We start from the raw sequence: 15,854 nt of genomic DNA on the forward strand, positions 1-15,854 counted from the left end.
TGTTGTATTTCTCTCCTCTGTGGAAGCAGTGCTTGGTTATGAAATCAGTGCGTTGCTCCATCACATTATAAGCACATTACTTACAGTGTTACACACAGACAGCCTGCTATTTATTTGAGTTTTACAGTTTCATCGACTTTGACACAATAAAAAGGGAATGATCCATTCCTGCACGACACTTGTCTGAATATCTCCCACAAATATTGATATTTTAAATGGCTTTGATTTATAAAGGTTTGACAATAAACTGATTTTACAGTCGTCCTAATAAGAGGCCGTGTGTTTTATTGCTGGGTGCATGAGAAGTGCAATACAGCAATAAGTACTGGCAGTGGTTGTGGGAAACATTTAGACATGAAGGAAAGCTTTGTAGAGACTCCCCTCCCTTTTAAAAATGCAGGCATGCTTGTTCAGTCTCTATTGTACTGGTTCACTCGTTCACATGGGAAGTTTTCTGTTTGTGTTTCTGCACCAAAAACAAACACGTTTTGTTCTTCTGCTGCCGCAGGCCAAATTCCTCTAAAGCCGCACTCTAGTCCATTAACACTATTTCTGGGAAATGCATGAACATATTAACCTTTGGGAAAAGGCTGTTCCTGTCATCTGGGAGGTCTCCAGTCACACTCTCTCCCTCGCTCAGTTCTACTGTGAAAGGTCACAGACTAACTTTTGGGCTTAAAGTGTCACTTCTCTAAATCAGTGGCGTTGGGTTGGCCCTTAAAATCTGCTTTGGACAATCAGTACAGACAGTGAATGTTCAAATTACTACCTCATCATCAGAATTAGAATATCAGTATTGTTTTGGACTTAAGTATACTGATATGAAGAACTGAAACTGCCAAAGGCAAGAAAGAAATGGAAATGACTCAATGGCTCATTATTTAGATTATATGCCATTAAATCCATCAGAAATTATCTTCAAAATAAATGTAGGTAGTAATTAATTATTAAATTGTGACATAAATTGATATTTGTGTTTTAATTTGCTTCTGCATTCTTAATACCCATATTTATTTACCTTCCAGTTTAATTTCTCCATTTTATTTATTCATGTATCCATTTTAAAATGTATTTCTTTTACATATTTATTTATGTGCTTATTTCTGTATTCTTTTCCCTTCTCATGTTGACAAATTATTCATAAATATATGATTAAACGATTATGTAAACAGATGAATAGAACAAATAAATAAATAGGGAAAATAATACAAAGCAAACGAAAATACTGACTCAAATTAGAATCCAAAATATCAATTTATAGCACATTTCATCATTCGATTAAAAAAAAAAAAAAAGATATATTATTATACATTAAGCTGTGTTTACTTATTTTGGCCATTTTTTGTTTCTTTATTCATTTTTGACAGTTTCAATCCTCTGTACCCTCTGCCTTGTCCAGCTGTCTCTAAAGATTATATCCATGATTAAAATGTTAACATTATATGCATGTGTGTCAAAGTTACAGAAACAAACAGGAATATAACAGTAAACGCAACCCTGAACAATAATACCAAAAATCATAACCAGCAATGACTCAATCCTAATCAGTCCTTCAGCAAGTCACTGAATCTCTACACAGTTTTCTTCTCGTGACTGACTTGATTTGCAAAGTCAGACCATCCATGAAATGATTCGGATTATTGTAATTTGCAGAGCTGCTTTATGAATGAAGAAAAACCAAAGAAACCCAAGAAAACTATAGTATGTACTCTGAAATATTTGATAAAAGTCAAAGTGTATGTAGTATTTACAGTGTGTTTTGTAGGTCAAAGCAACAAACCCATTTATGCCTCTAACAGGTTTCCTGCTCGAGGCATATCTGCAGAGGTTCCACAGAGATGATAAACTGCTAAATGATTCCCTTCGTCTCGTCATGCCGTTGTGTATTCATGGTGGTTTGCGGTATTGATCAGGCTGCTATGCGCTGATAGCCAGAGACAGGGATGAAAAACTCATGAATGGAGGCCACAGAGGCCTCTATGATGGACCATGATGCTTCTCATCGATCCCTCTGATTGACTGTTGAGAGACTGTCATTCTCTGTCAGACGCACAAGCAAATGGTGGACTGCATAACTCAAAATAGAAAGCGGAGCCTGTGTGTCACTTTAAAAGAGACACCACAAAAAAAATATTCCACATTTGCTGTGTAGTGAAGCGGAGATTTGACATTCAGGCTTTGTTTAAATGCTATAGAGGACTCAAAGAGCATCAGGATGAGGAGCAGAGGAGGAGGAGGAGGAGGAGAAGGAGAAAGAGCGGGATTGATCACCCAGCCTACCTAGTCTGGGAAATGAATTAATGACCTTCGGGAAAGTCATCCATCCCTTTGACAGTCACAGGGAGTCAACGCTCTCACTCTCTATTAAAGGAAAAATGTGTATCTCTATCTGCTGTCTTGTGTTTTCTATTTAATCTACATTAAGTGATATTTTACCTTTCAAAAAAATAAAAATAAACCCACATTTGTCGTCCTTAAAAGAAAGCTATGCATATGATTTACACGGATATGACTGTCTTGTTGATATGTAACAGGAATATCAGATTAAATCCAGCTGTAAAGGTATGTATAAAATACATTCCTCTAAGGTAAAGAGAGGCATTTCAGTGCAGTCTTCAATGTAATATACCAGCTGAAGTACTTTTCATCACTGACCGAGCGATAGTATTCTCTGAGGAAATAAAATATCTTCACTGGAGACATTTTTGATTACAATTTATTGCGTCAGTGAGACCGCCAGCCACTGAGCCCATTGTCTATAGGAGCCTGCGAGCAGTCAATCAATGCTGGGTCAGCAAGGGTCTCAGCTGTCCACATGACGTAGTCTACCAAACAAGCCAACATATGGAGCCGTGAAGCATGCTGGTACTTGAAGTCCTTGAGTTGGTGTATTCTACACAGCTGCATGAAAATATGAATGCATTAATATTCAAAGAAATATTCACCGTCGCTTGTGTCTTCGGTATCCTCTGTTCCTTATTTCAGTTGTATGTGTAGTCAGAAAGGGACGTGAACGCGCGTCAGAGTCGAGGGAGAAACTACATATCCCAAACGTGGCCGATTCACCCCCGAGATTTGCTGCGTTGAAGTTCCCTTCGTCGTGTTGTGTTTCACCTCGTAGCTTGAAAGTTTTAAACAAGGTTTGTGTCTGTGTCTGTGTGTTTTGGCGTAAAATACCAACAAAGACGACCAAGACACTTTTATCGATTATTGTTTTAACTGTTCAGAGCTCAAATAGCAAAGAGCTGCTTCAAGTCATGTGCGTAAAATGAGTTCGTGCAGGGTAACTTTTATCGAGGAGTCCATTTATAGATCAAAATCTGCCGTGTGATCATCAGTCGTATCGCTATTTTAGTGTTAAAAATCGAAATGTGTTAAATTAAGCGCCTTTTCCCCACTTTTTTGTCGCTCCCAAAGGTTTCCTGTGTGATTCCCGACGGTCATTGAAGGCAGCACTTGCCCACCAGCAGCAGCAGCAGCCATCCGCATCAAACAGATTTCATTCAGTGAGTGGCCGCTCCGTGGAGAACAACAGGCTACCTCCCCTCTGTCCTGTGTGAGTATTACAGCCGTTTCCCTACAAGTTGTGTCACATTATATTTGTCGGCGTTTCCCTCGAGGCCGACACTTATTGTTCGGTTGATTTCAAGAAACGTCTCGTGTTGACTGTGAGGTTTTATTTCTTTTCAAAGTCATGACTGAGACGTTTGTGGGCAGCGTGGTCTTTTGTTCTCTAGGAATATTTCTCGTTTTGACAAAGGGCTGTTATTTAGCCTTACCCCGCTGCGACAGTTTGACACCGAGGCGACTGTTTGCTCCTTTTTTTTTGTTTTTTGTTTTTTTGTGTGATATTTTTTTGTGTTAACCATTTTAGCCTTACGAAGTGAGCAGTTTTTAAGCAAGGGAGGGCATATTTCCATATTGCCAGAAGTGATAATCGTTATTTTTTTCAAGGTATTTGGAATTAGCAGACTTTTTTTTTTTATGCTAGCTAATGTCTTTAATTTCCTGTTTTCATCTTTTTTCCCTCCCAGGTATGCTGCACAGCTATGGGACAAAGGAAACAAAAAAAGCCCTTATGAATCAAGGATGCTTTCTAACAAAGAGCCATAAAATATAAAATATCAAAGTGGGGTCCTTAATTTGGACAACATTGTACAAAAAAAAGCAGCATCTTTTGTTAATGGTTACGTGTTTTATTTTCAATCTCATCTATTTATTGTGAACGACTCAAGTGTGAGTTAAAGAAGGTGATGTTCTTCTGTTTTCATTCATGAGTATCACTAGTGGCTAGTAGGTGGAGTTTGCCACTATGTGGAATAAAACAAGCACATAACTAGAGGGGTTCAGTCCGCCCCGGTCCTACTGGCAGGGCAGAGTCTTCTCCTCAGCTCCACTGTGTCCTCATGTGGCACCAGCTACTGACTGACTGACCCGGGCCGTCGGAAGCTACATCTCCAGCTGTGCCATGACTTCATCGGACAATGACGAAACAGGGAGCGACCTGTCTGAGTCTCTGGAGATCCGTGAGCTCCAGGACCAGTACATGGATCCAGAAAACTGCTTCAAGTCCAAAAGCCTACCCATCCTGAATGGACCCTGTCGGCAGGATCGAAAGGCTGTGGAGAGTCCGCTGGTCAACACCGCCCACACCTGTGTTGCAGTGCAGGAGAGCAGCGAGCTCCGGCCTAAAACCCCAGACTTCAGCCAGGCAGAGTCCCCCTCCTCCAGGACAGACTTCTCCCCCTCCGCCTCCAGCATGGTGGGACTCAGCAGCTCTTTACCTGTGGACGGTCACAGGGCCGCTGGCTCCGGGGGTAAAAAACTTGGTTTCTCTCTCACCCGCCTTATCCGCATCCCAGCCAGGAAGTATGTGCGGGTCATCCTTAGGGACTCTCGCTGCTTCCTGTTCTGCATGTGCTACCTGACCTTCATTCAGTCCCTGATGGTTTCAGGCTACCTGAGCAGCGTCATCACCACAATCGAGAAGCGTTACAGCCTGCGCAGCTCTGAGTCCGGCCTGCTGGTCAGCTGCTTCGACATCGGCAGCTTGCTGGTGGTGGTCTTCATCTCTTACTTTGGCGGCAGAGGTCAGAGGCCACGCTGGCTGGCTGTGGGTGGTGTGGTCATCGCCATAGGGGCAGCGTTGTTTTCCCTGCCGCACTTCATCTCACCACCCTACCAGATCCAGGAGATGAACTCATCTACGGGCCGCGAAGGCCTCTGTCAGAGTGGCAACGGCAGCGGGCGCGACCCGCTCGATGTGGCATCGTGCCCTCGTGACCAGGAGGGCAACGAACACAACCTGTATGTGACCCTGTTCATCTGCGCCCAGATACTGGTGGGCATGGGGTCAACGCCGATCTACACCCTGGGGCCCACCTACCTTGATGATAATGTGAAGAAAGAAAATGCATCGCTCTACCTGGGTAAGACAATCTGGAAGCGCTGTAATGCATTTTTATTTTCCCTGCTTGTGATTGACATTTGCAGAAAGTGAAGAAATTATTTTGCAGTTAGATGGTTTCACACAGAAATGATTTTTAGACTGGAGCAGTTTCACTATTCTTACTCCACAGCTCTGATGTGTGACTGCGTTAGTGGTCTCTAACACAATCAGTCTCAAGTATCCCTGCTGATTTCATTTCCACTATAAATGGATTAGATGTTTGCATTGTGATAGGTCTAGGAGTCAGCCATGAACTGGTCTGGCCGTGCTGATGTTTACCAGGAAGGGCATGTACATGTACCCGCTGAGTTCAACAATGCACTCATATCCCCCCTGCCCTCTGTCCTTTTGATTTAATCTCCCCGGCATGCAACCTCTGCACCACACTGAGGTAAATACAGAGACTGCAAAGTCAACCTTGGAGCACATGAGAGGAGTGTGGGATGAGAAGCAGAACTGGGTTGCGTATGATTAATGGTCCCATACTGTCTGCGCTTGTGTTCGTGTGTGTGTGCGCTCACAGAAGGCGAGCAGCAGTAAAGCAACATTCTCTCATATGTTTCTGTTGTGTCTGTTTGATTCTAAGTCATTGGTACGTTTCTGCACAAGGTATCCTGTAAATCATCATCTGGTATGCTGGGACTTTTCTGGCCATAATGGTTTTGCCCTGTACATACGTACCACATTCTCTACGTAGAGGAGTGCATGATTGCAGAGGTAATCCCCCTGTCTCTCTGTGCCCCGTAGTTGGGTTATTGGGACATGGGGCACCCCTCAATCTGCTGCAGGGTCTTACGCAGATGGTCACGCCCCACTGACTTTAGTGTCGGTCTGTGTGACCTGACCAAAATCTTAGTCATCATATACATCAGTATGTATGATCACATAGCATGTTTTTTGTAAATTCCATAAAAAAAACATGCCAATGCGACAGAAGCAGCCCCTATTTTAGATATAAGATCCTCATTTTTTTTTCCTTGGCTGTGTAGAATTACCCCATTCTGTCACGTTCACTCTTGTTCGTGTTCGTTTGTGTTGCCTTCATGCAAATTACCTGTTCGCGCCCATGCTGTGCAGCAGAACACTAAGCATTCTCTAAACGACCACCAGCAACCTCTATAATGAGTGGAGGCGACTGATATATTGGTTGGCCGATATTGGCCTCTCACATATGTATCGGTATTGGTGTTTATGTTGACCGTTATGCGATACGAGAACTTTTTTTTGGTCCAGAAAAATGCTTGGGTAGTTTATAATTATGAAATAATAAAATAATCAGAAAATATGAAATAATCCAGTGCCGACCAGGCTTTAGTACAGAGTGTGAGTGCAACACAATGAAACAAAAGAAAGATCACAATTATGATTCTTCTATCGTCAAAAGGCTCCAGGGTGTGACTTTTTTGATGACATTTTTGATTTCGGTGTTGATAAATTGCCATCGCAGGTACATGGAGCCCAGTTTGATGTCATTAATTTGCTTGTTTTGTCTACCTCACAGACCAGGACCCGTAAATTGTTCATTCTGCGATAACAGAACCATAATGAATGTTTCATTTCCACTTGAAAAGTATCTTGAACAATTAATCCATTTGATTTGACTTTTCGGTTGATCTGCTAACTGATTAATTGACTGTGTATATTCGTGCACTCTGCTGGATGACAAACAACATGAAGATGGTTGCACAGCATTAGCCACAGCGTGCTGACACCAGCCCTTGATCAAAACATTACACAGCCTATGGAGCACATTCACTGTCGAGTCCTTTAGCTGCCTGCTCCGCTGCCCTGGAGACCCAGTATTGATCAGATCCCTGCGTCACAGGGAGCCAATGCAGCAGAGCTGTTGGGAAAAACAAGGGGAAAACAACCTCAAACACAGACTTGCTGTGCCCTCACCTTGGCGAAGCACTCCAGAGTGAATGCATCAAGGCTTTGAAAGGCTCATTGAGGCATCACAGTCATGAAGACATCATCATCGTACAGATATCCATCAAAAGCAGCACTTGCTCCGGTGACCTTGATGGCTATTTTCAGAGGGATAATCTGTTTCGTTCCAGCGAAGCATTGTTTGGGAAAACAAGAGACATGTTCTGACATGTCAGTGCAGAGCAGATGAAGGGGAAAATGTCCCTGATTTGAATTTCAGATACCTAGAATTACCATGGTAACTGGGCTTCAGTTTTATTGTCTAGGTATGTTTTTTATCTGTGACATTCTAAGAGCTGCGTTGTTGGTATTTTTGGTACGTGAATCAGTCACAGTTGAAGGAGTTCAGGTAGCGCTGGCTTGAATTGGATCCACCCTCAGACATTAAAATTCTTTGTTTCACCTTGGAAAAACATATTGTTGGACACGTGTAAGAACTCAATTGAAATGTTCTTTTTCTGACCTCCACCCATCCCCCTCTCTCCCTGCAATAGATCATTACTGTAAACCTGCTCACCCTCAAAAGCCTTTACCCGTGCTCTCCCAACTTCATTTTGTGACGATGTAGGCTACCCATATCTGCAGGAGGAGGCTTCCCCCACACTCACCTCGAGGTGTTTCTTTTTCCCCAAACCCATTAAAGTAAACCCCATCTCAATTTACGCTGGCTCAGAGGGGAGGAGTTGCTCGCTTTTGTAGGACAATGCGGTTTACACTGAGGGGTACTTCTGGTGCCCTTGGAGGGAGAGAAAGAGTGAGTGTGTGTGTGTCTTTTTTTCAGGATGTTATCTTTGTGTATGCATGCATACACAGTAGGGCATTCCCAGTGACCTGTCCCCCCATTTCCCAGCTCTGGCCCCACGTCACTATGGTAATATAACGAGCATGGCATCTGAACTTTTACTCTACTTTCTGAGGAAATGGAGAAATAGAGTACACCTTATTTGGCTTTGTGGCTCTCTTTTTAGGATTTGATGGTTTTATTGTACCGCCCTACAGACATGGCAGTTCTGGTGTTGAACTAGCCACCATGTGCACAGTTGACATTTCTACCTCATTCCTCAGTTCTTTCTCTCTTTCTGCACCAACAGATTTACAGCACACCATTCTTGGTGTCACTATGGTGAACGTTTGTCTGCGCCCTTCTTTGAGAGGCTGCTCCATCTTGTGTGAAGGTAGCTCGTTGCACTAGATGAGGTTTCTGTTCTTGAGCTGAGTAGTAAAGTTCATCTGGAATGCTATTCGAAGCACTGCCCAGCTTTTGTTGTTGCTGTTTCTGAATGTCTCCAATCTGTCACCATCTCCATCTGATTTGGCAACATAATGACCCATACATCTAAATGATCAATAATCTAGATCCTCCTCATTGAATTGTTGATCCAATTCCAGCTCTGGACAGTGGCTGTGACCTCCGCTCATGACTGAGAGGGGGTGGTTTTTTTCTTCCCCCCGCTGATGGCCTCTGTGATTTACAAGCTAATGATGCTGAGAAGCGGTTATTGATGTGGGACGAATGGAGAGGTCAGCTCTGATTAGATTGCTGTTGTCGTTTCCACATTATTCCTACAGGATGCACAAAAGTATGACTTAAAAAACATAATTTATTAAAAGTAAAGTTGGAGATGGCACATAAGCCAGGTTTCATAGCCTGGAAGGCCCAGGTCATAGCTGTTTTGATCCTGTGTTTATGCACTGTTGTTTTTTGATACGTTTTTTATCGTCTAGACTTTGCAGCCTCTTTGCATGCAAATATGCGTGCAGTCACCCTCTCTACATGCAGGATAAGGTTAATTGATTCCTCCTGGCCGGCAGTCGCCAGATGACTAGAGTTGCATGATACCTTTTTTTTTTTTTTTTTTGTTAAGAGGCAAAAATTCTTAAATGTGAATACACAGAACCACTGTGATACAGCTCCTTCAAGTTCACAACTGGCAGGTAATTTTCCAGATATGTGAAATCATATCGTCCCCCCTCTCTGATTGGTCAGCTCAAGCATGCCTGACCTACTGCCACTAACAACAACAGAGCAGCTGTGCTAAATCAATTCTCACATGCCAAACTAGCCAATGGGCTTTAATTATGCAAATGTGTGACACGAGAATGCAGTGCGATGTCAGTTAAAGGCAGGAGTACTGACGAGGTGTTTCAGGAGCGGTGTTTTCTGTGGGAGAGAGAAGCTTCTGTTGGTGCGGACTTTGACCCTTTTTAACTTTCAAGACCTTTTTAACGTGCATAACAACCTATACAACACACTGAAAGAAAGGAAAAAAACAAAAGTCATAACGGGTCTCTATTAATCGAGAAAATAATCTTTAGCTGCAGCCTTGCAGCTGATTCTGAAACTAACACAGCGAATTGATGTGTGTTAATGGTGCTCGTGTATTATTAATGTTTTGTTAGAAAAACCAAGGGCATCTGATGTAGCACCAGTCTGACTGTTGAGGCTTGTTTATTTACAAAAGAGGAGGGGGAGGAAAAGAGGTGGTGCCCAGTTTAGGAAGAGGGGCGCTCACATAAGCACAAGTGGTGTGTTCTTTGCTCTCCCTCTGACAAATTTAGAAAGTACAGTTGGTCTCAGTGTCTCTGCTGAGGTGTTTTTGGAGTATAAACATATGTGTGTCCCTACCAGGTTAGAGAGGCAAAAATGGTTAGTTTACCGTCATACTTACTGTTTGTATTTGATCTGACGCTGAGGATTATCAGTCCTGGCCCTGCCACGTCCCTTCTGTGCTCACTCAGTCAATTTCGTTAAGCTGTATGTCCTGCTCTGCTCAGCAGCCAAAGCAAATGCAGATTGTGCACACACAGAAGCAAAAACAAGTCCCCAGAGTCGCTCTCTGCCCCTCCAGGCCAGGACAGATCACATTTCAAGATTGGGTATGGTTCACGTTTGGCCCCATCAGAGGCTGGCACACATATAGAAAGAAGCCTGGTCCTGTTTCATCACTGTCCCCTTGGCTTATTCTCAAGGAGGTTTTAAATATCTCTGCCCCCCTCTCCCTCCACCCAGGGCTGTTGGACACACAGGCCCTCAGGGTTACTCAGCAGCAGGCAACCATTTTTAGCTGCAGACTGCTGGGCTGCCAGCTCCCACTACTACAACTACTATGTTGACTCCCCTGTGAACCGCTGACCCCTCCTGGGCTAGTCCAGAGCCACTGATGTCTCTGTCCATGCTTCAGAATCACAGACAACTCTCCCGTTAATCAGTCCCGAAGAGTGGGAGTGATGGTCTAAGGCAGAGAGTGAGAGAAAGTGTGGGAGTCCTTCAATTTCCAGAGGCAGGCATCCACAACAACTGCTGCGTGATCATCGCTCACCCTCATTGGCCGATGACTTCTGGCCATTTTTCAGCATCGTGGCCGGGTTGTTTTGACAGTGTGGGAAGGTTCCTGGGGAAATGCCACAAGAGTTTGGTCATGATAGCATGAACAATGAGAAACCTTTTGTCTTCAGCTATGCAGGAAATAAATGGAAATTTTTTCTTTGTTCTCGCTGGCTCTTTGGTCCACACTGTTCCTCCAAATCCTCCGTGAACCCTGGCTCTCGTTGGCTCGGGTTAAAATTGAAGAATGTTATGTGGTACTTTAATTGTCACTGGTCAGAAACACCACTTCCTGTTTGTTTTGTGATGTTCACGTGTTAGAAATCAGCTTGGAAAACAGAAAAAAAATGTGCATTTTCAGACATGGCCAGATGTTATATCATGACTGCAGATGTTTCCATCCCACCCACAAAGCCTCAAATCCTAATTACTGAACTAGTTTGGGTGATTGAATGATTACCTGAGCAGCGTGTGTTAATTTGCACAAATTGGAGTGCCTCATTCACAAATTAATCCGATTCACATCGAACTGATGACACGTCTCCATGTAACATCTGTACTTGTAAATTGTGTTGTCACATCTGATTTTGCCCTGAAAGTTTTTTATGGCAAGTAACAAAAATAATAAGAGTCCACTTCACTTCAGATGTCTTTTTGCCTTTTTATCTCTGCTGTCTGAAAGCACTCAAAAACCTGCAGCTTCTCTGTGTCTATTCTCTGATTAAGCTAATCACCGTTTTGAGGAGAAACATGTCCTTCCTTTGCCTGTTGTGTCCAGTCAGGAAATGAGATGTTGTCAGGGATTACCAGATGTTTATCAGTTGCCAGGGATACTGTATGTTCTGTGTTGGCCTTTGGCACACAGGGTACTGTTGCTATCAAGATCTGGATTCCCCAGAGGACAGAAACTCTGTCTGAGCTGCTGTAGGAGATGCAATTTTTGACCTGCGTCAACTCTTTCTTGATCAAATAGTTACATATACTGAACAGACAGCCTGTACCCTCATGTCAATCTGAGTTACATTCCTTTCTCTCCCTTTTGTGCATTTCATCTGCTCGACTCAGTGCGTTCTCCAACTTGGTTTAGTCTTAAGGGTGTTTTCAGGAGTATTTTGCCACCGAGCTAAATCAGAAAAAAAAAAAAAAAAATCCTCCATTCTCGTGTTTTGCCCTCAGAGCGGCAAACTGGCTATTGTTCTCCTTGACCCCTGTGCTGCCAAGATGGAGAATGCAGGAGGGAGGGCTGCTGGAGGGGACGAGTGTTAATGGCATTTACATAAGTGTAGGGACATGTGGTGCACAGAGAATCTGTTCACAAGTTTCGAGGATAATGTCAACAAGTATTGTTCTACATATGGACATCCAACAGATTTTCTCACCAGTGCAACATTGGTGAACGAACATTCTTTTTTATGAAATGTGTTCAGTCAGTTGACATTTTTACGCACGGGCTGGCTTGTGACTGCCTTCTTTTTCTTAAATGGGCGTTTGTCCCCTTCAGACCTTGTCCAAGTGTTAAGCCTCCTGGAGGGAAAAGGGCCCAGTCTGAGTGAGATGGACGGCAACTAAACGTCCTCTGATTTTGCCCTGCGGGATCACTGTTTCTCACACTGACACACACAGACATACAGATGTGCTGAAAAATACCGCACTAAGACTAGAAATGTATGCTGACAGGCGTAGGGAGCGGGACAAATTTCACAATGCACATTCATCTGTCTGTCGTTGCAGCTCTGCCAGCCTCCTTTATGCCACTGAATGTAGCATTAAGCTGGTTTTGCATTATGTGACTCAGGCCAATGGCCTAACATGTAAACGGGATACCACTCATTGGAGAGACAGTGTTTTGATAAGGGTGTTAAACAGGAACTTTTGTACCCTTACAGTTATGGTAGCATATACAAATCAATAATGTAAAAGTTGGCTACTACCAGAGCTAGCTACTACCATTTTTTTGGTACTGGTTCCACATTTTCTAAGCATGCATCCACAGACACAAAAGAGTATAGTCAGATCTCGAGAGAGAGCCCCTGGTCGCTTTTCGACAATCTAAGAATGAGACTCTAAAATCAACTATCTTTTTTTTTCAATTGATTGACTCGAAATAGAAAAAAAAAAAATAAGTATATGGGTCGCCAAACATACTTGGTTGCCATCAGTGTACCTTGGTGGACCACCCAAATAAACTAATATGTGTGGCAAATGACCAAGTTTTTATAAAACAAGGTAGTTTCTGATTAAATGCAAACCACAATCCTGATTATTATCAGTTTTTTTTTTTTTTTCTCTATAATGTGAATATACTTTAGTCTGCCGTTTGGATGTAATGACATGATATCGTTTGTTACTAGCTGGCTGATTTACTGTTTCCTGTTTCAAAACAAACTCTGACACATTACCAAGCACCACCCAACTCGCAGTACATCACCCATCAGCAGGAGTGTTTAGTGGTGCGCTGGGGTGCAATGCACTCTTGTTTTGTAGGTCTACCTTTTGAGCAAAAGGGAATACCACAGCTCTTTATTGTTTTTTATATGGTTATTAAGCACCAATTTCTAAAATATATACAGCCAAGTCTTTCTCTCAAGTTTTGAAATACTTCTTTAACTGAGTTTGCACATTATTGTTAGATATTTTTTTGAGAAAAATGCCATCTAACAGTTCGATAAAGGTAGGATTCTTTTTAACAATAATTTCCTGAACCCTCTGCTCTGATTCAAAAGTCTTTCCAGATTTTTGTCCCTAGAACTGTATATTTTACATTTTGGGGGGCCTAGTTGCTGTTGTTAGGGCTGTTAATGGTAAGAGAGCAGCTGTTGAGAGCTGGCAGCGTGCTTGCAGGGGGATGGTTGTGTGCATATATATCTGTGTGTGTGTGTGTGTGTGCGTGTGCACCTGCATTTGGGGGTGGGTGAGGTTTGGGGCTTTGGGGGTTGTTGGGAGCTAGCACAAGTGTTTGCAGGAGGTGGGGTTTTGTGTTGCAGATTGAATGCTTGGTTTTCCTGCAAGCATGGCAGAGGTGCTTGAACATATGCGCCTGAACACAAGTCCTGTCAACGTCAAGACTGGCTTCATACACTCCTGTCACAGTGTGTAGGAGGCTCCTCTGCAGCAGTTCTTTTCTAACCTGCGTTGACACATAATTGTGAATGAAAGCAGCTATGACACTCGGTATGCTGCATGTCCTCATGAAAAGCAAACAAGTATTTCAGAAGAATGCTTAAGATAACATTGCAGTTATATATATGTTCGTTTAGCCTTTTATCCTTTCATCTACTTCTCTCACTGTTGCCAAGGGAATGGAGCTAACACAGGACACAATTAGGCAAGCAAAAATCACACTTGCAGGCATGAAGAACCAGAGGTAAATATGATTATGAATATGCCTTGACATCCTGGCTAATCTCAGATGTCTGACGTTTTGGATGCATGAGCTCATGTAGACTTATTAAAATGGTGCTTTTGCGTGTGAACATCCACCATGTTTTTGAGCTTTGTAATCAGCATTCTTTCTTGTTTATTATCCTCTTGAGCAGTAGCTGGTGCAGGAATTGGAAAAGAGGAGGATGTACTAATGAATTGGTCAAATTCTTTGGCACGAGCCGAAGATGAGGTGAGGGAGGGGCTGCTTTAGCACCACAGACCACATTTTCTGTGCCACATCTTTCAATAAGAGTGGCTGAAAAGCTGCAGGTGCAAGCTTGTGGCAAACTAACTCCTAAGCCCCCCATACTCACTATTATGCAGTTATACCCCCAGACCAGATGCCCCATTCATGGCTGCTCATCAGCTAAGAGATCATCTGTGTCCCTCTCAAAAGCTGGAACATTAACTATGCACAGACAAACAGACAGAGTGGCAACAGACTTGGTGTGTTTGACGCTGCATTTGGGAACACTCCACTAGTGTGTGTTTTGGCAAATGGGAATGAGAGGAGGTAATGTAAGGATCTTCTCAGATTGGATAGATGGCATAATAACTGCATATCTTTGTCAACTGATGGAGGTAGAGGCTCAGTCCTCCTCCCCACAATGACTCATAATATTTGAAAATGCTGTAAACTCACAGCATCTTCGCCTCTGAAGAAAAGAGGGGCAGCAACTAACAATTATCATTGTGTATTGTTGCTTTGATTAACGATTAGTTGTTTGGTTTAGAAAATGTTTAGAAAATTCAAGAGGTCAAAGAGTTCAGTTCACTGAAATAAAAGAAAACTACTACATTTAAGAAGCTGGAATTAAAGACTTTAGATTTTTTTAAATTGAAGAATTCCTTTAACCAAATAAAAATTATCTAAAGTAGCTGAAGTTTATGAGTTGATAATGATAGTTGATAACCACTTGATTAATCTTTTCGGCTCTACTAAAGAGGCCTTTATAAACCTTAACTATGTCCCTGATCTCACATTTAATCCTCACCTCGAAGAGCAACTTGCTGACATAACAGCACGGCCAGAAAGTGTGGAAAAAATAATAAGCTCTACAGCGGACCCTCTGTCCCTGTCTGTGCATCATGTTCTGTATATTTGAAAGGTACATAGAGATCCGAACTTGTCTAAAGAGGAGCTTTCACTTCAACTAAACTGATAATTTCACTCATCCATTACATACAAAAATGGGTATTTGCTCAAATTATGTACAAGAAATAGAGAGAGTCAAACTCATAATAAAGCTGGATCAGGAGGAAAACATCAAAAGATGATAGGTGAGACAATTAAGTGGAGAGCAGAAGGATTCACTAAATGTGTCGGTTTTGTAAGAGACTTCTGAGTGATATCTAAAAGTGAAGTTATATGAAAGAGAGGACGCACAAAGGAATGATCACATTTCTCTCCGGCTGTGCCTTTTGAATGGCATCCCATCACTAAGCCAGTTAGAGAGAACTATGTTGGTTTGATTGGGTTGTCACAAGAGGAGATTGTTGGAAAGAAATAGTGAAATAGATTTCTGTAACTGCCTAATAAATAACCCTTTATAACACCGGAGCAGATGACGGAAACTTTTCTCCTCCTTTCCAACAAACTCTTGACTGACTATAAAACTGGATTGTTTGTGCACAGCTTTCACAATCATAAATAAAAATACCTTTTGTGGCTGCAGGTGAAAACAGAATTTAATATGACAGTAACATCAAAAGTGAATCATCACTCAC

General features: G+C 42.5%; 1 protein-coding gene across 1 annotated transcript in view; it reads left to right on the forward strand.

The window, feature by feature from the left end:
* The first annotated feature begins 3,417 nt into the window (after positions 1–3,417).
* Positions 3,418–15,854, forward strand: part of slco5a1 (solute carrier organic anion transporter family member 5A1) — a 43,530-nt gene continuing 31,093 nt past the window's right edge. The window contains exons 1-2 of the mRNA XM_030397727.1: positions 3,418–3,556; positions 4,035–5,429. Coding sequence (XP_030253587.1) covers positions 4,469–5,429 — 961 coding nt within the window. The 5' untranslated portion in view covers positions 3,418–3,556; positions 4,035–4,468. The remainder of the gene's footprint in view (positions 3,557–4,034; positions 5,430–15,854) is intronic.

The sequence above is a fragment of the Sparus aurata genome, chromosome 19 (assembly GCF_900880675.1).
Source record: "Sparus aurata chromosome 19, fSpaAur1.1, whole genome shotgun sequence".
NCBI lineage: Eukaryota > Metazoa > Chordata > Actinopteri > Spariformes > Sparidae > Sparus > Sparus aurata.